This window comes from Vicugna pacos, chromosome 25 (genome assembly GCF_048564905.1).
Source record: "Vicugna pacos chromosome 25, VicPac4, whole genome shotgun sequence".
Classification (NCBI taxonomy): domain Eukaryota; kingdom Metazoa; phylum Chordata; class Mammalia; order Artiodactyla; family Camelidae; genus Vicugna; species Vicugna pacos.
In genome coordinates this window covers 9,257,710-9,281,908 of record NC_133011.1, presented here as the reverse complement: position 1 = coordinate 9,281,908, position 24,199 = coordinate 9,257,710, and the positions used below count along the sequence as shown (strand labels likewise).

The 24,199-nt window shown below is 35.2% G+C and overlaps 1 protein-coding gene across 5 annotated transcripts in view; it reads right to left on the bottom strand.

Annotated features, from left to right (window-relative positions):
• The window catches only part of VPS13B (vacuolar protein sorting 13 homolog B), a 625,623-nt gene that overhangs the window by 149,267 nt on the left and 452,157 nt on the right, over positions 1 to 24,199 (bottom strand). For all 5 annotated transcript variants that reach the window (XM_072949533.1, XM_072949529.1, XM_072949532.1 and 2 more), the window contains exon 35: positions 22,404 to 22,541. In XM_072949533.1, coding sequence (XP_072805634.1) covers positions 22,404 to 22,541 — 138 coding nt within the window. The remainder of the gene's footprint in view (positions 1 to 22,403; positions 22,542 to 24,199) is intronic.

The following is a 24,199-nucleotide window of genomic DNA, read 5'->3' as shown; positions in this document are numbered from 1 at the left end:
ACTTACATCCTACACTCCTGTCTCCATCCATGTGACTGTTCCCAACAGGGTGAAGGCCACGCATGGACATCTATCTGCCCTCTCCACTCTGAGGCAAAATTAAGCAGCCTTTCCAGTTTGTTACTGGCACTGACAATCTTTCTTTGGAGGTAAAAGTTCTTCCCTCAGCATTCGGCACAATGCTTGACACAAATACCGGTATTCATGAATATCTGTCCACGTGATTCACTGAAGTAGCCTCTCCACAACTTTCTGTTTGTTTCCTCTTTGTGACCTGCTAAAAACCAGAAGAGTGCCTACATCTTTCCCTACATTCTGCACGGATAAAATATCAATGATCCCATCCAACGTCAGATGGGTGAACTGAGATTTCTTAAAATCTACAGCTCATTTGCCATGTATCATTTATCACATAGTGCCCTTATTTGCCACTTAGTCACCTGACTTTAAAGCTAACTAGGTCCTATTAGTTCAGTTTTTGTCTTCTTACTTTTTTATTGTCAATAAGACATAAGACTATAAGCATCATGAAGGCAGAGCAAGTCATAACTTTTTATACCCAGCGCCTGGCACAGTGTCTCTCTCAAATGTACATGTTCAATAAGTGGTTGAGGTGAACTGAACCTAACAAGTGTTCTTTTCATTGGAGCCTGAGGATGTAATACAAGCCAACCACAGATGAAGCTAGAAATAGCAAAGTTATCAAGCAGATTAAGTTCATATTCTATCTCTGTCTTCATAAGGAGGACCCCTTCTCACCTTCCTCAGATATCAGCACCTTAAGGGTTCTTCCTGGTACCCAGGCTCCCTCAGGGTACCATGCCTTTTGAGTGTGCCTTTCCTTGTGTTTCTTTAATCAGGCCTAGGAAAATGCTGAGAGTCCTGCTTCCAGTTAGCTGTCCACTGGAAAGGGTCAGACCCCTGAATCACCCTTCTGTAATACTAAAATGTTCCCTACACTTTTTAAACAGAAAGAAAAAAAACACCTCATTTAAGGGAATTAATTTTTTAACATCCTTACTGACATACTAACTCGCACACCATATAATCTACCCATTTAAAGTGTAACAATTCAATGGCATTATTTTTTGACTTGTAGAATTTGGGGTACTGAAAGGGGCTGGGGAGCAAAATATTTTAGGGAAATTGGATGATTCGAATGACTCATACATCAACCTGCTCTGCCTATAAATCCTATTCTGTGGGCTTCCAAATTTGGTGGCTTCACAGAAAATATCTGCTTTTGTCTGGATTCATAACATGAGATTTAAATTAAGGGTCAGAAGTGCTCATTCTGTAGCCACAGAAACAATTTAGTGACCTACCCAGGAAGCTGCCCAAATAGCCACCTATACCAACTGCTGAGCCTAAGGGATCCGCTTCCCCTGCCTGTGGACCAGCAAAGCATCCATGCAATGGCGCGTATGAGAGTCGCTAACTACCATCTCACCGTTGATCCTCGCATCTCAGGTATCATGTCCCAGTGACACAGAAAAAAACTACACCTCTAGTTACTTGCCTAACTTGTTTTTGAGACTTAGTCTTTGAGTTACTTCCTCCAGGAAATCTTTCTTGACCCTTGTGGCTGAGTAAGGTACCTCTCATCCACTGCTTCCGGAGTATCTTATGTGCTGTGTCATCATCAGGTACCTATTTATATTATTTTATATAGTTACTGCTTAGGTATCTGTCCTGGTCCAGCTAACCGTGAGCTCCTGAACAGTCAGGACTGTCCTACGTCTTAACATTCAGTGTTGAAACTACTGTTTAGTCCAGAGTGAGTACTAAATGAATATTTAATGATGTAGTGAAGGCAAAAAATGAATGACTTTTTCCTTTCTACTGAACTCCCACAGGCTCATCAAATCAATTCATCCGGAACAATCCATCAACTCCTCTCAAACAAGCTATATTCCCAGCCTCAGTTACTGGCTCTATAATCTTCCATTTGGCTCATATTAAGAAAAAATCTGACTTTTGGACTCATTTCGTTCTCTCTTTTCCTGGTCCAAATCTGCTCAATGATTAAGTTCTGTTAATTTCACTTCCAAAATATTGTTTGAATCCAGTCTCCTTCTCTCCAGCATTCCAGCCACTCCCCATTTTTTCGTTCACGCCTTTGATATTATTCAACTATTATAAAGCCTCCTAAATGGCTTTTCTGTCTAGACCAATTCCTGTTAATCCAGTCTCTCCAGAGCAATTTCCAAATGATTTGTTTCAAATGTGATCCTGATTGGCACACTAGTACTTAAAACTCTTTAATGGCTCTTCTTTACCTATGGGATGAAAGACCAAGCTCCTCAGAATGGAAAAAAGAACTTGCCTTTCTTTATAGCCATTGCCCACCACAGATTAAAGTTCCAGAAATATCAAAGAGTTTACAGAGCTCATTTCCTCCAACCCACGCTATGTCAGACCTTCAGGCCTTTGATCATGTTGCTCCTTAGTCTAATGTACCCTTTCCTTGCCTGACACCTAGTCTTCAGCATGCTGCTCAGCATTTGCTCCAAAAAGTTGATCCACAAACCTGGATCTGCACAAGTAGTTTTTTATGAGATATAATCCCAATTAAGAAGATATTTGAGTGCATGTTTTTCATCTTTAACACTTAGCATTGGGCTTTAAACTCAGCATGAAGTACATGTTTGGTCACTTCACCTGGAGCACTCCAGAACATTCTAATCTGGCTCTGTGGTAGGCAGAATTCTAAAGATGACCCCCTCTCCCTCAAGATTCATCTCCCCTGATTATTGAATCAAACACTAATCTAGGTAATGCTATGCTGTGAAGGGATTTTACAGTTGTGATAAAAATCCCAGATAAATTGAATTTATGACACAGAGATTATCTGGTGGGCCTGATCTATTACATGAGCCCTTTAAAAAGTACATGAAGGAGGCAGAAGGGAAAGTCAGAGAGATGAGAAATGTGAGAAGGGCTCTATGGTATGTCATTGTTGCTTTGAGGATGGTGGCGGCCATTTGAGAAGGAATGGGTGCTCTAAAGCTGAGGGAAGGAAGCACTGGCCAACCACTAACAAGGAATTGGGGACTTCAGTCCTACAACCATAGGAAATGGATCATGCAAACAAATGGAATGAGTCTGGAAGTGGATTCTTTCCTAGAGCCTCTAGTTTAGAGCCCAGCCCAGCTGAATGACACCTTGATTTTGGCCTTGTGAGATTCTGAGCCAAGAATCCAGCTGAACCCACCTGGACTTCTGTAGGTCAGGATACTGACCTGCAGGATTGTGAGATAATAAATTTGTGTTCCTATAAGTCACTACATTTGTAGCGACTTGTTATACATCAAATTCCATATGCACATGTACCCACAGGATAGTTCTAGTTTCTAATATGATCATGAATGAAGTCTCAAGGCCTAGGAATGTTTGCCTCAGCTTCTTTTATCTTCTTCCTCCAAAGCAAAAACATCTAATATACCTTGCTCTTCTCTTTGTTAGATTATTTCAGAGTTCCAGGAAAAACGGAACACTGTCTCTCCCACTTTATGCAGTTATAATATCTAGAGAGAATATAGTCATAAGACCTACACAGAGCAGCTATTTGAGGACTCAGAAAAGTAAGTGGTAACACACATTATTATATATAAAATAGATAAACAACAAGGACCTACTGTATAGCACAGTGAACCTTATTCAATTTCTTCTAATGAGCTGTAACAGAAAAGAAACTGAAAAAAAAAAGTATGCATGTATATATATAACTCAATCACTCTGTTGTACCCCTGAAGCTAACATTGTAAACTGACTACAATTCAATTAAAAAAAGAATGAATGAATGAATGAATAAGTAAATAAATACATACATACATACATACATACATACATACAATGAATATATAGGGAAAAAAAAGTAAATGATAACAGATAGATTGGGGAAGATGACTAGATTCAAAACACCACCAAAATGTAGTAAGTTTCTCATTTTTCTTCCCGTACTCCCAGCCTGGACTAAAGGTAGCCCAAAACCTGGAGGTGGGCATCAGGTATGGACAGAGGGAGCAGCAAGAGAAACTCTCTATTTCTGGCTTCAGGAATGGTAAGGAAATTTCTAATGTTCACAGGGACTATGAAAATCCCTCATTTCCCCCTTATTTATCTTGTCCTGTAGGAAACAGGAGACAACACTCATAAATTCATTTTGTGAGATCAACATTACTGATAGCAAAGTCAGATAAAGATAGTAAAAGAAAATTACAGACCAATATCTCTTAAAACTAGAGACATAAAAATCCTAAAAAAAAAAAAATGAATCAAACAATGTATGAAAGTAATAATATACCACAACCAAGAGGGATTTATTCTGAGAGTACAAGGTTGGCTCAGTATTAGAAAATCAATCAAAGTAATATTACCAGTTTCCAAAAAAAAAAAAACCAACAAAAAAAGACATGATCGTATCAATTGATGCAGAAAACGCTTTTGAAAAACTTGATAGCCATTTATGATAAGAATTCTTAGCAAACTGTCAATAGATGGGAGCTTTCTTAACCTGTTAAAATTCACAGATGAAAAAACCTATAGTTAACATCATCCTTAATCATGAAGGATTGGATTGACTGAATGCTTTTTCCCTAAGATCAGAAACAAGATAAGGACATCCATTTTCACTACCCATACTCAACATAATACTAGAAATCCCAACCAGTGCAATATGGCAATAAAAAAAAAAGGGCATGAAGACTGGAAAGGAAGAAATAAAATGATGTCTGTTCACAGATGACAGGATTACCCATGTAGAAAACTCCAAGAAATCTACAGAAAAGCTCCTTGAATTAATAAATGAATTTGGCAAGATTTTAGAATACAAGACCACCACACAAAAATCAATTGAGTTTGTACAAACTAGCAATGTGCAGTTGGAATAAAAACATTTAAACAGAAAATAACATTTATAATAGCACCAAATAAAATAAATACTTAGGTATAAATCTAGTAAGACTCATACAGAATCTGTATGTTGAAAACTACAAAATGCTAATGAAAAATCATTAAAGACCTAAGTAAATGGAGAGATATGCTGTACGCATAATGTATTTATGGACTGAAAGGCTTAAAGTTATAAAGATGTTTTTTCCCAGTTGATCTACAGATTTCACATAATTCCAATCAAATTCCATAAGTATTTACTGTAGATATAGAAAAGCTGGTTCTAAAATTTATAGAGGAGCTATACAACAGAAACTGACATCTTGTAACTAACTATATTGCAAATAAAAAAATGTATACAGGAAAGCATAAGAAATAGAATAGTCAAACACTTTTGAAATAGAAGAATAATACTGGGTGACTTACACTACCTGATTTTAAGACTTAGTATGATGCTACTATGATTGAGACAATATAATCTCAGAGAAGTGATATACATGTATATCAAGCAGAACATAACACAGAATCCAGAAATAAAGAGTCCAACCAAATACTGTGAATTTTCTTTTTAAGTGCAAAGATACTTCAATAAAGATTAGTTTATCAAAAAATGGTGCCAAAAAAAGAGAAAAGTACTTTGAACTTAACTTTATACCTTATCCAAAATTAACTCAAAATGAATCACAAATCTAAATGTAAAATGTAAAATTATAAAACTTCTAAAGATGAAAACATAGGAGACAATCTCTAAGTCCTGAAATTAGGCACAGTTCTTATATACAGTACCAAAAAGAACATGATTCTTTTTAAAAATTATAAACTGGACTTCATAACTAAAGACTTTCACTCTGTAAAAAGTAACATTAAGAGAATAAAAAGACAAGCTATGCACTGGGAGAAAATATTTGCAAATCACATATCTGACAAAAGACTTGCATCCATAATGTAGGAAAAAATTCCAAATTCAACAATAAGAAACAAACAGGTTAATTTTAAAATAGGCAAAAGACTTGAATAGAAACTTCACCAAAAAGCATATATAAGTAGCAGATAAACACATATAAAAACATAAGACATCATTAGTCAACAGAAAAGTACAAAAAAATGACAATGACACATCTATTAGAATTGCTAAAATAAAACATACTGACAATACAAAGTGCTGGGGAGGATACAGAACTAGTGTGATTATCATACATCACTGGTGGAAATGTCAAATGATACAGGCAACCTGGAAACATTTTAGTAGTTTCTTATTACTTAACATGACCCACCAATTTCATACCTAGGTATTTATTATAGAGGAATGAAACTAATGTTCACACACAACCTATACATGAATGTTTAAAGTAGCTCTATTCATAATAACCAAAACTGGAAACAACTTAGATGTCCTTCAGTAGATGAAGTCTTAAACTGTGGTATATCTACATAATGGAATACTACTCAGCAATAAAAAGGAATGTGCTACTGATACACGTGACAACTTGACCAAATCTCAAAGGCAGTACAATCTCAAAGGCAGTACGTGAGTGAAAGAAGCCAGTCTGAAAAGGTTACATGCTGTGTGATTACATTTGTATAACATACTTAGAAAGTCACAACAACAAAAAAAACCTTAAAGTGATGGAGAGCAGTAGTTATCAGAGATTAGGGTTTATTGGTGGATGTGATTACAAAGGAATACCATGAGAGTTTTTTAACATGGTAGAACTGTTCTGTATCTTGACTATGGCCATGGTTACACAATTCTATACATGTATTAAAAGTCATAGAATTGTATACCAAAGAAGGACAATTTTACTACATATTAGCTTAAAAAATAAAAAAGAAACACAAGTTATTTCAATGACTTTGTCCTGTGCATGATAGGAAAGTATTTTCCACTCCATTTATTTTTTACCCACACGTGTGCTTCTCGAAAGGCCAAAGGGCTTCAATGTGCCCCTATGTGTAGGGAAGCCCACTTTATGCCTGAGCGTTAACCAACGCTACTGGGTCAGTTTTTGAGGTTTACTTTCCATTCTCTGTAGCCCCTCCAACAAGGTAGTAGAACATTTGTGCTAATACCTTTAATGGTGAGATCAGGGTGGCCTTTCTGTAGAAGGTGAAAAAGGGGGACTGCTACTCCTAAGTGTTAGGGAAGCCACAGGACAATTCCTGATCTTACTAACACCAAATGTTGTGACACATGAAAATTAGAGGCTTTAATTTAACAGCTGGACTAGAGTCAGTTGAGCCAGTAAAACTCAAAAGCATAGGTCAGTTTGGTGCCACCCAAAGCAGTTGAGTTTTACAAGAGAGAAATATCTGTTCACATGACTTGGCTATTACAAAAGAAATTTTTTAAAAAGGTCCCTTTTTTTTATCAGTAGGAGTCAAATGCTGATAAATTCAGGAAAAGAAATGTGTATTAAAAAAATCTAAACATATTGGTGAAGTTCAACCATGAATCTAATAGAGTTACATTATTGACCTTATTCTACCAAATACAAATTCTTTGAGTAGTCTAAAATCAGAAAGACCCATTTCTCTAAGCAATGTCAAGGTCAGCCCATGACATGTATTTGGTATAAGTCTGGTAGCTCAAAATGGAGATGGCAAACACATAATTAATTACAGTTGCCTCTCTTGCTCTATCTTTAAGTCATGAATCTCTACTAGGTTACAAGTTTATATATAACAATTCACCAAGACTCAACAAATTTTAGCAATGAGAAAGTCTGAAGTAATTTATCTTGGCCCTCTCTCTCTCATATATCTCATATAGTTTGTCCCCAACGTATCAGTGTGATTTTAAACTTTAATAACTTCAGAAGAATAAATGCTACAGAATTATTTAAAAATCATTTTAAAGCTTAATTATTTAAATTCCTTTGGCTGCATGAATTTGAAATGTGAATTTTTAATGTTAACTTTTTATAGTCTGGTTTCTGGATGACTTTCTTTGGCCAGTGGATTGCTAAAGGAAGGCTTCTTGTTTGGACACTTTGGTCACTTGATTTATCTTTCCTATGAGGTCAGGTCAAAATTGTTATGTATGCATCAAAACTTCATTTTTTGAGTGATCTTAAACCTAGGAGTACAAATTCAATCTCTCAGTCACTGAATACCAGCTGATGAAAGTTTTTAGTTTTAGTTCAAAAATCTAGAAGAGCTAGATACATAGCACATGATAGATGTTAACTTTTTATTAAAAACAAGTTGATATTTAAAACATCTAAATAATTTACCTTTCAGATGTTTTTTAATTGTTTGTTCCCACACAGTGCAATCTCTGTGCATGGTGCCCTCCACTAGGTCACAGAGTTCCTCTCCTCCACCCCCCTATGGCTAGAATGCTGAGCCACATTCCTTGCAAGACACAGTCTGTCCTATGTATAAATAGAGGGCTTGGAGCAGTCCCATTTGGGTGAGCTGGATAGTACTCTAGGCCAAGAGCCCAAAAAGCAGAGTGGAAATGAGGCCATACTGTAATATTACGTATTCCTTTCAAAGCAGCAGGTCCATCAAGAGACACACAGCAAACACCAGAATGAGGAGAACCACAAATGCAACAGCACCCTTTCCTGCTGGACAAAGTCCATCAACATGTGTGAATCCTCCAACTAAAATCATGAAGCCATCATCACATCTGGTAATTCAATAAATTTGTATTGTTACTTTTGCTACCTAGTGTCTCTAGACCTCTATGTCCTTGAAATAGATAGGCACTTTTTTTAGGTAGAAAATTAGTGCCTTTATTACAAATATTTTCAGCTTCATAATGATAGGACGATTACTTTTACAAATGGGAAAAGTTACACAACATAAAAGTTTGGCATTTCTTAAACATATAACATAAAAATTGGGCAACATGTTTTCTAGTCTTCTTTTATACTTTTAAAAAATTGATGAAAAACATTTAACTTCATTATTAAGATGAAAACATTAAAGAAATGGACTATAAAAAGTTTTATTCAACAGAAACACAGTAGGAGCTATATAGAATAAAAGAACATGGAAATATAACTGGATAAAGAACCAGGCATAGATTGATAATGTGAATTTTACTCCAATTATTATCATATTCTTGTTTAAAGGGTTTAAATTTTTTCATAATTCTCATTGAACTTTAATAAGTGGACTATTTTCAAAGTTTAGATTTTAAGACTATGTAGTAATAGAGAATCTCTCAGCTGAGTCATCTATTTCTCTGCCAACTCTTAATTTCTCGCCATCCCCAGAACACATTCTGTATCTTTAAGTTACCAAGTAAATCCATGCCTGTCAATTATTAGATTCTAATTACCCTTCAAAACTTTCTGAACAGCTACCAGGAAACAGAATGATGGAAAGATTATTGAGTTAAAAGGAGATTAGACAAATACAAATAAATTATACTTATTTTATGTTCCCATCACCCTAGGAGATGACTTAATAGTGAAAGGAAAAGAATCATATTGTAATAATGAAATCAGAGAGGGAATTCAAGCCCCAGAGGTGATTCCTCTAAGTTATGTTAATGCACACCTTGTGGGGGACCAAATACCAACTGGAAAAGTTTCCTGAAAACTGTTCCAGATATTTTCTCATTTAAAATGTTCCAACTTTACTTGACCCATTAGTCATCATATTACTTACATTTATGATGTATTTTGAAATCTATTACCAAAAACCCAATGGATTCAATATGGCTTGTTATACCCAAATCATAACATTTATGAAAGAGAACTTCTTTGTTAAGTGTTTCTTCCTTTGGAATTTTATTTGTAAAAGACAATTTTTTAAAGACAAGCAGGATTTACTAGGAAAATAGTCAGTGGCTATGAACAGACACAGGAACGATGGTGTTTTTCCCCCAACCTTAGAGGGGTAAATGAAAAAAAAAAAAGAAAAAAAGAAAAAAGAACACATTTTCAATCAAATTTGACTTTATGCATTATAGTAACTCTAATAAAATATATATTTTTTATTAGTAGGTCATAGTATGGTTTTTTTCCTCTTATTCAGCATTTCAAATTCAGACTTTGGTTACACTGTCCAAGTAAAGGTATTCATGATGATAATGGGCAGTGGAAACTGAGTATTCACAGGTGTGAGAGCTAGAAAATTTGAAAAGCTGCCCATGACAGTGAGATCTACAGGTTTTCATTGAAGTGTAAAGACCTCAGCGGTGGCAGATGTGAGCGTGTCAATTAACAATAGTATACCAAATGGAATTGGGTGCAAGCTGTCCCATGAGCTGTTGGGGAGGCTCAGAGACATGGACTGACGTATGTCCTTGACTGGTCAGTCAGCAGCTACTTACAGTGGTGCTTCTCACCGGGATTTGGGCGTCATCATTAGTAGCATAATTACTCATGCACATATTCTTTTGATCAACCACTGACATTTTTGGACGACAATGTCCCACTCCCCAAAAATCACAACATAAAAGTTCTGATTATAGGCTAATTGTATTGGCTTTCTAAAATAAATGTACTGAACTAAATAAACTCATCTAAATGAGCCTCTCTCCCTCTAAGTAGTTATCATAGAAGGCTAAGTATATTCCATTGCTCTAATAATTGTGGCAGCTTTTTTGGCACCCATTTCTTTTTTCTTATTTCTCTATTCTCAATGATGGCATATACTTATCCGTGGAGACAGCAGATCTGATTTTTGCAACAGTGAAGTGTTTTGAGATAAGGGAGCAAGGATTCCAGATTGAAGGAAAATTAAAAACACAGAGAAGCCAATTTATAGAGGCTCCCACTGCCAATGATGAGACAATTTGAGCATTATTAAAAATAATGAATTCAGAATAACAGCAAACAACAACTAATTAGCCACCACTGGAATATCTAGAAAACTAACTCATTTCCACACCCCCCCCCAGTTTTATTGAGGCATGATTGGCAAGTAAAATTGTAAGATATTTAAAGCGTACACTGTGATGATTTGATACACATGTACATTGTGAAAAAATTCCTCCTATCTAAAAAACCAACTTATTTTTTTTTCATGGGTAAATAAAGGGAAAGAATTAAGCATTTATCCTACCTTTCTTAGGTGAACAATACTACTGAGTAACCAAATAGTAGATAAGGAAATGTTTCTCTTTACAGAAATATTCCAGCTAATGTGAATATTTAAAATGCTAGAATTAAAAAGGAATGCTAGAATTAAAATATTACTGTCTGCAACCTCCACTGAATTTAGGCACTAAGCATCACTGGTTGTTAACATCACAAAAAGAGACCTTCAGACGTTATGTGCTTCATGGAATAATATAAAACCTTTTACAAAACAGTCGTGCTAAAAGTGAGTAAATAAATAAAATAAACAAACCTGAATCAGATTAAGCCAACTACCAGTTTATATGTAGGAAATATAAAGGACAGGGGTAGACAAAGCCCCAACTGTGGTAAGCGCTACAGGACAAAAGATCTGGTTTCTTTAATATACAAATTGCAAGAAATGAAAAAAGAGAGAGGAAAACCTACCAATTAAAAGAAATTTGAAAGACAAAACCAATAACGACGTGTAGACCTTATCTGGCTTCTGGTTCAAAAACAAAGAAACAAAAAACAAAGAGGCACACAAACACCCACACACATTATGATATTTATGAAATAACTGGAAATCTGAACACTGAATGAGTACTTGATAATAATGAAGAATTATTCTCTTTAGGTTTGATAATAGTATAGCAGTCCTGTTTTCAAAAGTTCTTATCTTTTAGAGATTCATATTAAAGTATTCCAGATGATATACTATGATGCATGGGATTTGCTCCAAATATAGAAGATGAGGAAATGCCCAGGGGTATATATGAAACAATGTATTGGCCATAAGTTGACAATTGCTTACGCAGGAAGTTCTATATACTACTCGGTCTAATTCTGTATATGTTTAAAATCTTCCATAATAAAAAGTTTTAAGAAGGCAGAGAGATGATAGTGAATTTGGTACATGAAAAAGTCATACTAGAATATGATTTCAAACCATTTGCCTCCCAACTATCAAATTTCTCTCTTTTCTCTTCAACTTCAATAGGTGATTTTGCTTCTAGCTTCAAGGAAAAAGTTAAAGGCATTAAATTTTCCTCGATTTCTTGTTACCAAATTGAAAACCTACCTGCATATGCCATTTCCTTTCCTTCCTTAGTTTGTTAGGTAACACCAGTTCTTTCACATGTGTGGTGGATTCTTCTCTGTCCTGCTTTCTAAGGAACCTGCCTTTATCTTTTCTGTTTAGTTTATCCAGTTCTTCTCTCAACTGGATTCCTGTTGCTGATATTTAAATATGAGAAAATTCAAGTCTCTTTCAACATAAAAATAAACCCCAAACTTCTGATCTAAAGTGCTCCTTCATTTATAATAGCTATAAATAGAGTATAATGTTTAAAAATTGTGAATTACCTGCATCTTACATAATACTGTACATCAACCATACTTTAATTAAAAAAGTGGAAAAGTCAAAAACAAAATGTTCCTTTATATACTATCCTCATTATTCTTCTTCACAGCCTAACTTCTTGTAAGAGTTATATCCTGCTTCCATTTCTTTTTCTCCTGCTTACTCCTCAATGCATCCCAGACTAGTGTCCATCCAGGTTAATCCAATGGGGAGGAAGTACTTGCAGTCACAATGTCTATAAATCCACTAGATATTTTTGTTTTCTTGTCTTTCTCTATCTCAAATGACTACTTGACATTATTACTTCTACACTCTTTTTCCTTGGCTTTTTTGACTTACACCCAAATTTCCTCTTATCCCTCAGTTTCCTCTCAAGGCTCCCCCATTTCCTCTTGGACAAGAAATACTGATTAAACTTCTTCAGAAATGAAGTCTTAGGCTCTTTTCTCCACTTCCTCCCTGAGTAACCTCATCCATGCCCGTGGCTTGAAGTAGCATCTACATCCCAAAGCTCCAAAACACCCAATCCTTTATCACTAGTCTTAGTCTTTGTTGTAAGCTCCAGATATGTACGTACAATTGCCACAAACTCAACATATTCAGGATAAAATTCATGATCTCTCCCTATTCCCTACACATACAAACAAACAAAATATGACTCTTTTCAAGTATTGTCTGTCTCACTATACAGGATTACCACCTGTCTTAGCCAGCTTAGGCTGCCATAACAAAATACCATACGCTGGGTCACTTAAGTAACAGAAAGTTATTTTCTCAGATTTCTAGAGCTGGAATTCTGAGATCAAGGTGCTAGCATGGCTGGTTTCTGGGGAAGGCTCTCTTACTGGCTTGCATGGCAGTCTTCTCACTGTGTCCTCACATGGCAGAGAGCAAGTGAGAGAGACAGAGACAGAGACAGAGAGACAGCAAGACAGAGAGGGCCAGCAAGATCTCTGGTGCACTAATCCCACCATGAGGGCCTGACCTCCAGGACCTCATCTAAACCTAATTATCTCCCAAAGGCCTTATCTCCAAAAACTATCACAGCGGGGATTCGGGCTTCAACACATTAATTTGGTGGGGATACAACTCAGTCCACACCACAACCATCCATCCACTTAAGACCACTTAGAAACCCGTAAGTCATGCTGAAATCTCTCTTACCTTCTATCCTCTCTACTCCACTACTGCAGTCTGTGCACTTTGCCTCCCCAGTATCTACCAAGTCTTTCACTTTTCTCCATTTCTAGTACCATCCCCTGATCCAAATTACCATGACCCCTCACCAGTACTACTGTAATAGTCTCCTAATTGGTTGCTTGCCTCTACTCTAGCCCCTCTCACCTACTCTCCATCCTGCAACTGGAATCCTCTTTTCAAGACGCAAATGTAATCATATCAATACACACACACACCTCCTTCCTCCTCAACAACATACATGCCCCACTAAGAGTTCTTCAGTGGTTCCCCAGTGCTTTTAAGATAAAAATCCAAAATCCTTTATTACAGCCAGCAAGGCCTGGCCTCTGCCCCTCTCTACAGCCTCTCCTCCTACCACTGTTCCCCCTCTCTGCCCTGGTTTCATTTCCTTCAGGGTGCCACGATCCCCTTCCCCACAAAGTCTTTTGCACACATTCTTTCAGAAAACCACCCCCCCTCCATGTCTTTGGTTAACTCCTTTTCATTCAAGTATATGAACTTGGCTGAGAGAAGCTTCCCTAAATCTCCACTCTTGGGGGCTGAGGAGGGTTATGACTTGATCAACAGAAGGAGGTGGGTGGTCAATATTCTTATGAGTTTGGCAGAGAAGGTTAATCTAGCAAAAGCAAAGGTACAGGATTATTGAATAAAAGGAGAATCTGAAGTGAGGGCTGCCAGCAAACAGACTGAAGAAGTAACGAGGGCACACGCCAGGAAGGTAGCAGGCATAATGGAGGACCATTTCAAAGGAAAACTAAAAGGACTTGAATAAAAAGAAGGATGAATCAAAGGTGACAGTAAAACTAAGAGAAGACATGAGTGGCAGAATGTTGCTATCACCAGCGCATGTGAAGAAATTTAAAGACTATACTAAGAGAAGGAGTGTATATGAAGAGGGGAGAAAATTGGTTTGCTTTAATGTGAATGTAGTGAATTTTAAATAACTAAACACATCTAATAGGCAGATGGAGAAACAATAAGTTATTAGAGATACATAATAAAACTAGAACTAAGCATTTGGAAGTTAGCATAAAAGGAGTAGCTGAGGTTACTGTCTGTACTAAGAACAGAGGGCTCAAGACAAAATTCAGCATCCATTCATGATAAAAACTCTCATCAAGGTAAGTACAGAGGGAACATATCTGAACATAATAAATGCCATTTATGACAAACCCACAGCCAACATACTACTAAATGGTGAAAAGGTAAAAGCCTTCCTGCTAAAATCAGGGAAAGACAAAGATGCCCACTCTCACCACTTCTATTTAACGTAGTACTGGAAGTCCTAGCCACAGCAATAAGAAAACAACAGCAACAAAAGGACATCCAAATTGAAAGGGAAGAGGTAAAACTGTCACTATTTGCAGATGACATGATACTTTATACAGAGAACCCAAAAATCTCCATCCCCAAACTATTAGAGTTAATAAATGAATTCAGCAAGGTTACAGGATACAAGATTAATCTAGAAATCTGTTTCATTCTATACACTAGTAATGAACTGTCAGAAAGAGAAAGTAAAAAAACCCCAAAAAACAAAAAAAACCAAAAAACCCTGTTTAAAACCTGCATTAAAAAAAAAAAAAAGAAAAAATCCTAAGAATAAACTTAACCAAGGAGGTGAAAGACCTACACGATGAAAACTATAAAACACTGATGAGGGAAACTGAAGATGAGTCAAAGAAATGAAAAGATGTCCTGTGCTCTTGGATTGGAAGAATTAATACTGTTTGCCAAACTACCTAAAGTAATCTACAGATGTAATGCAATCCGTATAAAATATCCATGATATTTTTCATAGAACTCGAATAAGTAACTCTAAATTATATGAAACCACAAAATACCAAGAATCGCCAAAACAATCCTGAGAAAAAAGAACAGAGCTGGAGGTATAACCCTTCCAGACTTCAGACTATACTACAAAGCTACAGTCATCAAAACAGCATGTTACTGGTATAAAAGCAGACACATAGATCAATGGAATGGAATAGAGAGCCTATAAATAAATCCACACATCCACCGTCAATTAATCTATGACAAAGGAGGCAAGAATATACCTTGGGGAAAAGACAATCTCTTCAACAAGTGGCACTGGGAAAGCTGGACAGCTACACATAAAACAAGGAAATTAGAACATTCTCTCACATCATATACAAAAATAAATTAAAAATAGTTTAAAGACCCAAATATAAGATATGGCACAAGAAAAGCCCTAGCAGAGAACATAGGTAAAATATTTTCTGATATAAATTGTAATAATACTTTCTTAGATCAGTGCCCCAAAGCAAAAGAAATAAAAGCCAAATAAACAAATAGGCTTTAATCAAACTTAAAAGCTTTTTTGCAGCAAAGGAACCATCAATAAAATGAAAAGACAAACTACAGAATGGAAGAAAGCATTTGTAAACAATGCAACTGACAAGGGGTTAAGATCCAAAATAAACAAACAGCTCATACAACTCAGTATCAAGACAACAATCCAATCCAAAAATAGACAGAAGACCTGAAAAGACATTCTTTCCAAAGAAGACATACAGATGGCTAGCAGGCACATGAAAAGATGCTCTGCATCATAATTATTAGAGAAATGCAAACAAAACCAAAATGAAGTATCACCTCATACTGGTCAGAAGGGCTATCATCAAAACGTTCATATATAATAAGTACTGAGAAGATGTGGAGAAAAGGGACACTTGTACACTGTTGATGGGAATATAAATTCGTGCAGCCGCTATGGAAAACAGTATGAAGGTTTCTCAGAAAACTAAAAACAGAACTACCATATAATCCAGAAATTCTCCTCCTGGGTATATATCCAGAAAAAATAAAAACTCTAATTTGAAAATATACTTGCACCCCAATGTTCATACTAGCATTGTTTACAATAGCCAAGAGACGTAAGCAACCCAAGTGCCGACTGATAGATGACTGGCTTAGGAAGATGTGAGAAAATACATACATATATATATATATATATATATATATATACACACACACATATATATATACCCACACACACACACACACACACACACTGGAATATTAACCATAAAAAGAATGAAATATTTCCATTTGCAGAAACATGGATGGACCTAGAGAATATTATGTTTAGTGAAATAAGTCAGACAAAGACAAATACTGCATGATATCACTTATATGTGGAATCTAAAAAATAATACAAATGAATGTATATACAAAACAGAAACAGATTCACAGACATAGAAAACAAACATGGTTATCAAAGGGGAGGGAGAGGGGGAGGAACAAATTAGGAATATGGGAATAATAAACTGCTCTATATAAAACAGATAAGCAACAAGGATTTACTGTATAGCACAGGGAATTACACCCAATATCTTGTAATAACCTATAATGGAATATAATCTGCAAAAAAACTGAATCACTATGCTGTACACCTGAAACTAACACAATATTGTAAATGAACTCTACTTCAATACAAAAAATTAAAAAATAAAATAAAGTTCTCGGTCTATTCTCTCTTTGACACCCTGACATCAAATTTACTGCTTCATTTTGATAAATCATGGGGAAAATAAACTACAATAATGCAATGCTGACACTGCAAATTGGAACCTATAAAACTCAGGAAATGCAAAAGTCAATGGTCTAACATTTTTATTAACTAGTTTACATTTCTTAAATGTAGAAGATAGCCTGCTTGCATGGCTGTAAAACTGAATTAAGACAGAGATAGGACTCCAGTGATTAGGGTATGGGTCTTGGCCCTATTTCTGGAAAGAGAAAAGAGGCAAAGGGTTAACTATCAGGGTTATACTAAGAGAAATAAATTAATTAAAATGAGCTTTTTAAGGTGCTTCTGTTCACTTTGAATTTTCTTGCATTTAACAATCATATTTATTAATCTTCATTTTCTGCTCCAGAAAAATGTCAGGAGGCTATTTGCATCATCTTTTTCAGGTATCCTAATTCCCCCAAATCAGTTGCCTTTGACATATGTCTAAATTAACCCTCAGTGAGTAATGAACTCTGTAATAACAGAACACAAAAGCAGATTTCACCAAGTAAAAACATTTAAAAAATACAGTGTTGGGGGAAAACAATTTAATTTCTGAATGGTGCATTTCTGTATCTGAGATGTTTTTACAGTAAATACATTATTTAAGTACATATTTTCATTCAAATCCAAGAATCTTGTGGAAATGGGATATTTTAGGATGTTTAGGTATTTTTAACAGTAAAAATTAAAATTATTGCAGCCTATAAAACAGTAAGTTAACCCATAAAGTATGCGAAGAAAACAGTATTCAAAGTAGGATTACAACCAATTAAAAGTCAAATAAAAATTTAAGATAAAACTTAAACAAAACCAATCCAAAGCTAGAACAAAATCAGAAAACCTGAAAACAATACAGGTAAATTAATGAACAGGTTAGGTTAAACAAGAGACTAAACAAATGATTTTATTAAGAGAAAAAATATCAGTGGCTACGTGTTTCAACTAGAGACACCAGGTAGACCAAAATAAAAGAAATGTGAAACTGCAGTTACAACTTCATGTTTGATATAACCATGTTGCTTAAATTTATATGAAGACTGCGGCATGCTAATTTATCTATAATAAAACCTAAATGATGTGGAGATGTCCTCTCAATTTGGCATATTTTCCTTTGTCATTTAAATGCCTATTTCATGGCTACAGTGACAGTGTTCAAAAGTATGTCTGCAAAGGAACAAGTTAAAAAAGTACCAGGGAGCTCAAATGTTTTTGTAAATGACCCTGAGTTAATTAGAAAAATCTGCACCCTTCCCCGTTCTTCTTCTCACGTGTCAGCTCTCATTAAATGAAAAAAAAATTTCATTTCAAAGTTAAGAAATCCCATGGTTAACAAAACTTTTAAACTGGGATCAGGTGGGCCCATTCCTACGTTTCTGGATGATGTCATACTAAGCAGTTCACGGCTGAATCTGAATTTGCGAGAAGTATGAAAGATTTTTCAATGTAAGAAGAATCGGCTCTAATGCTAATTTCTTCTCTACAGGCTAACTGTGCTGGGAACAGGTGGCCCTGCTTTCAATTACGGAGGGCGAGCATGCCAGTGTGAGGCCTGGATTAGTTCACCTTCTCACGGGGAATTTTCCTCGGCTGGGAATGGATTTATTATGGCTTCACACATGGAATAGAGCTCATGTCAGCTGAGGGCAGTGACACATCATATGATTCAAATTAACCTGCTGTGGACTGTTCCGCGGGGCTTAGATTGTGTATTAAAATGACGACATTTTAAAAACAGCTTGAAAGAAACCAGGATTGCTGAACTGCAATGGTTCCAATTTGTTCCAACTAATCTATCACCTGCTGGAGATATTATTCTAGTAGGTTTCTGGTAGCTGCTGTTTTCCAGGTTTCTCCAAGCCACTGACCTTGCTAATGGGTACAATTGTTGCCTCTGAAGGAAGGAGGTGGGGTTGAGAGAGCTTTGAAGGGGTTTTTGATGTAGAAGTTAAGGACCTATCATTTGCTCTAAGGTATTATTAAGTGAACAGAGGAAATAAAGGGATACTCAAGAACACTGAGCTATTTTTCCAAAAACAAATGCTACAGAGCAGCACTTACATCACCTTGTTCAGATAAAATAATCCCTGAAAAAAAATCTGAAAGGCTTAATTCAAAAGCTGTTAAGTTTGCATCTTTATAAAGAAAACTTAACATTAGGTAGTCATAATCAGTATTTCCTTTCTATTCAGGGTTGTAACTTTTATTGCTACTGCAACCTTAATTCAAGAGCAAGAAAATAATAAATGAAAACCTACTATTTTAGAAATGTAATAAACATTCTTTGGGAATGATACTTAAATAAGATGTGCATAATAGATTAAAATAATGGTAGCAAAAGATACTTAATGACGATACTGCACAAATGAGCATTATATGCAATACTAAAAAAAATGCCTTTTTATTTTTCAAGGGGAGAGAAGAGTATTGGGGAATATTATATAAAGCTAAAGTTTTCTCCCCGAGGCTCAGCATAAATAATATTGCTCTTAATAGACTGTTATATAAAATCTGGAAAAACATAGTTTTCTTGAGTTGCCAAAAATCTATTAACTAGTACATTCCTATAACAAGAAATGCTTCAATATGTCCTGTTATTCCAGCTGATCTCTAAGTTAATATAGAGTGGCTGGGTAGTGAGAGATTATAATTATTTATGTAATAACATCTACTTATATACTTTATATGACAAACTGCTTATAGTAAGGAAACTTCTATGATAGTAAATTCTGGAAGTTCAAAGCTGTTAGGTTAATATTCTAGTGAAATCCCACAAAGCTGATATATCATTCAAACTAATCTTCCATCAAATAATTTACTAAAGAAAAGTACTCTTGGTGAAAATGTTTAGATTTTGAAGAACTTAAACCATTTATTGGACATTGTATTTGATTTTTCATAATAAAAGCACCATTTAAAAGACCACTCATTGTTCTTTGTATCATCCCCCTCTCCTGTGCCCCAAAATATCTGCAGTTTGAACCTCAGTAACTGTTCCTGATGGTATTAAGAAAATCATATATATATACAGACACACACACAAATTGTATGTATCTTATTAATATACGAGTTATTTAAATTCTTGTTATAAAAAGTGTAGTCCCCAGACCAACAGGATCCACTTCACCTGGGAGCTTGTTAGAAATGCGGAAATTTCATCTCTATTAAATCACATTTGCATTTTAACCAGATCCCCGGAGATGTTCAAATATGCATTCAACTTTGATATAACGGAAAAGAATCTAAAAATATATTATGTATGTATAACTGAATCACTTTGCTGTATACCTGAAACTAACATTGTAAATCTACTATACTTCAATACAAATTTTAAAAAAAATGTGCATTTAAGTTTGAGAAGTGCTGCTATAAAATAAATGTCAATTCATTTACTTAGAAGTTTGAATCTCCAGATAGATTATCACTATTATTGAATGTGCATAAAATTAGAAATGGCATACGTATAGTTTCCAATTTTAAAAAGTATAAGAAACACAAAAGTACAACTATTGTAAAAATCACACTTCTGCTATCCAGGCACATTAAATGACAGAATTATAAATACATAATTTTTCATTTGTTCATTGACATTTCTCTTAAAATTCAATTTTTTGGTTGCCAGGCACACAATTTACCACTGACTTGCGATCCCATCCATTTTATAAACAAATCAAACATAAGCTAGAAAACTTCCTAGCCAAAATGGTGAAAGACTGTGCCTCAAAACAAAGAAATCTAAAACTAAAAGAGAGAAATAAGAAGTAAATACAAGTTTCCTTGTCACTTCATGAACCAGCCTCATGTTCTAATCCTATTCATTCATTGTAGCATGTTCAGTCTTTTGTCTTGCAACTGATGTAGTAAGAAAGCACTGAATCATATTTTAAATGGCAGCTTTTTTTTCCTTACTGGTGTATAAAATGTTTTTTCCTACAATTGATGGTGACTTAAATTCAATAAAATTCAGTACTTCACATTCACTAACCAAGTACAAGGACTCACACTCCTCTCAGTCCATCCAACTCACTCTGAAGGATTCTTCTAACTTTCTTGTCTCAACCTTTATCATCAGCTTCTCGCTTTCCCCTGAGTTTTTAAAACCATGTCTAGATACCTATAGTGGTTAGAAATAGTTCTTCATACTTCTACACCTTTTAAATCCCAGCACTGGAGAAACATGCTTAAGAAGAACTGGGCTCCAATGAAAGGGTCAATTGAGGTGGTTTCAGGCTCTTTTTACTCCAGACAAGGTGATGGGCCACCTTCTCTAACTGTCGTCATGGGTCATAAGTGCATTGGCATGTCATGGCATACAAACTGAATCAGGTTCACATAGGGATATGTTTGAATCATCAAAATTCATGCCTTGCAGAGTATTGCTAGAGAGCTTAAGGCAGTGTGATACTGTTGTTTTAAATCTGTAATGAAGAAACTAGCATTCTTTTGGTGACTAACATGCTCTGCAGCACTGTAATTGTAAGCTAACAAAAGGGAAACTGAAATGTAGTAATTTCTGTTAAATAAATAGTTAAGATTTCACTGAGGTGAGGAAAGAGTAATAAAGAAAAGAGAAGAAGGAACGTGAGGTGAAGGAAGAAGAAACAGAGCAGGAAAAATAGAAAAGGAGTATGAGGAGACTATGGAGAAGAAAGAAAAAATCTTTAGTTATGCTGCAATTAGTGCAGTACAAAAGTGACCTAGGTCTCTGAGTCATAAAGACCTGAGTTTGAAATGTTCCTCTGCTACTATGACCTTGGGCAATTTACTTCATTTTTCTAAGTCTTAGCTTCCTTATTATAAAATAGGGACAATTACAGTGCCTGCTCCCTGGGTCTATATGAGTATGTAAAGCACTTAGTACCTGGGACATAAAAAGCACTCAATACCTTTGATATCTGTATCTATCTATTTAAAATTGAGTGTTAATATGCCTCAAGCACTTTGCTAAGCATTTGAAATAAGCGTTATCTATCTATCTATTGAAACTATCTGCGCATACTATCTTGTGTATGTATGTCACATAGCCTACCCATTCATTCATCCATCCACCTACTGACCCACCCATGTACCCACCCATTATCTACTTTATTCTCTTCATTTACAGGTAAGGAAACTGAGGCACAGATTAGGTAACTGCCTAAGGTCACACAGTTAATAAGCAGAAATAAATCATCAATTAAAATTATTTTTAAATTGGTAACAACTTTTTGTCAGACTAATGGTAATTTTTAACGCATATTAATATTTGCCTTTTGACGCCTAGAATGGCAGCAGGAGAAAAGTTTGGAAAATGAATTACTTATTTTTGGCAAGGAATGTCAAGATTACTAACAGATCCTATGTACATATTAATATACCCACATGAAAAAAAATTGAATTATGACTTTCTTACCTGGTCCATTAAGAAAGTCTTTAACTTGCAGCGTTACAAGGGAAAGTGGAATACCACTTTTGCTGTCTATTTCTCCAGGCACTGTCTGCAGCCAAACTGTGCAATAATCAAGAGCTTCAGGCAGAGTCTTTCCAGGATCTGAAGTGACAAAAATAGAAATTAAAAATGTCAATTACAAAGCAAACATCCCATTTTGGTGTAAGAGTATGAGCTGAAAACAAGAGGAAAAAATGGTTAAAACATTATATGTAACTTTCATTAATTCATTTGTTTGTACATATTCGGTACATAAATACTTGTATGGAGAAAGAGAAGCTCTCTGTCCAAGGTAGAATAATGAAACCATATTTTCCAGAACCAAGCCAAAGAGGGAAAGATATTTCAAATCTGAAGTCATATCATCTTTGAATGAAGATAAAATTTCTGTACTCTGAGCTGCTGACTGTTAACAGTTGAACGGTTAGATTTTTTTTTTTTTAAATAGGATGTTGGAAACAAGTTTAAGAAAAAAATGGCAACCTTTTCAGCTTAAAAAGAGGCATATACAGGTTCAAAGATGCAGTGGATTAGTACTACTTAGGGGTTATTCGATCTGTTTCAGAGTTTTACTGACATTACAATCACTTTTACTACTAGGCTTTTGAAGTTAACTTCAGTAGCTTTCCCATAACCTTCTTTAATGATAAAATTGGTCAATCTTTTAATAGTTCCAATTATGACTAAAAGTTGCCTTTTTTTCAGTTTGACTTTTTCTATGAAACAGTAAATATCTTAAACTCTTTTTAAGGTTAACATTGTACATTTTTAAAAAGTATTTTTTAGCTACTGATGATGGCAAATGGAATTAGCTTTTTAATTCTTGGCAATCCACAGTTTTTACTGAAATAGCTCTTTAAATAAAAACGACTGCTGTATCTTGGCATACAATGCAGTAGGCTTTTTAAACTTCTAAATATTCACAGCTTTTCTTTAGTTTCAAGATTGTTTTACTGTCTGTGTTTTAATGGCCTCTGAATGTCAATTTTATAGGGATGTCCTTGCCACAGAGTCCATCTATTCCATTTTCAGTCGATTTGAGATGTGTTATTAAAGTGTTATTTATTTTAGGCTTTATTGATTGGATTGCTTTCAAGAATAGCATTTACATACTGTATATTATATTCAACATATGGTTATATAGTATTACTGTCATATGTGAACTGGGCATATAAATTCTGCCTTGGAATTTGTGTTTCTTGACCTTATCATGTGATTCTCATGAAATTTGGCACATATGAACCTTTATGTGATTTCAAAGAAAATACTGAAAGCAATTGATTGTGACGTTAGATCTATGTGGTAAAGATCAAACACTAAGCTAGTGCATTCTTCTCTTTTTATATGATCAGTGAATATAAAGCAGTGAGAATATGCATAGTAGATCTATTATAGTAACACTATACTATTCTCTCTTTCAAATATAATGGTCAAGTCTACTGAAAGGATGACAGAAGTCTGTTGCTGGTAGGATCTATAATCAGCATCTGTAATAGTTTGTAGGAGCTATGTAAACTGCCAGGATCTGAGTGTCTATTTCTAGGCCTCTAGGTCTGTGCAGCCATCATCAAGAAGCCATTATTATCAAGTAAGCAATACTGTGGCAGACCTATGCGAGGAGACATAATTCTTCATTTTGAATCTAGAGAGAGAACAATCATCTCACAAAGAATGAACAGAGATGAATTAAAATGATGTAGAAATATTAATATGTGTACAAAACTGGCAAGTAAAACAGAAATAATAAGTGAAACAAATTA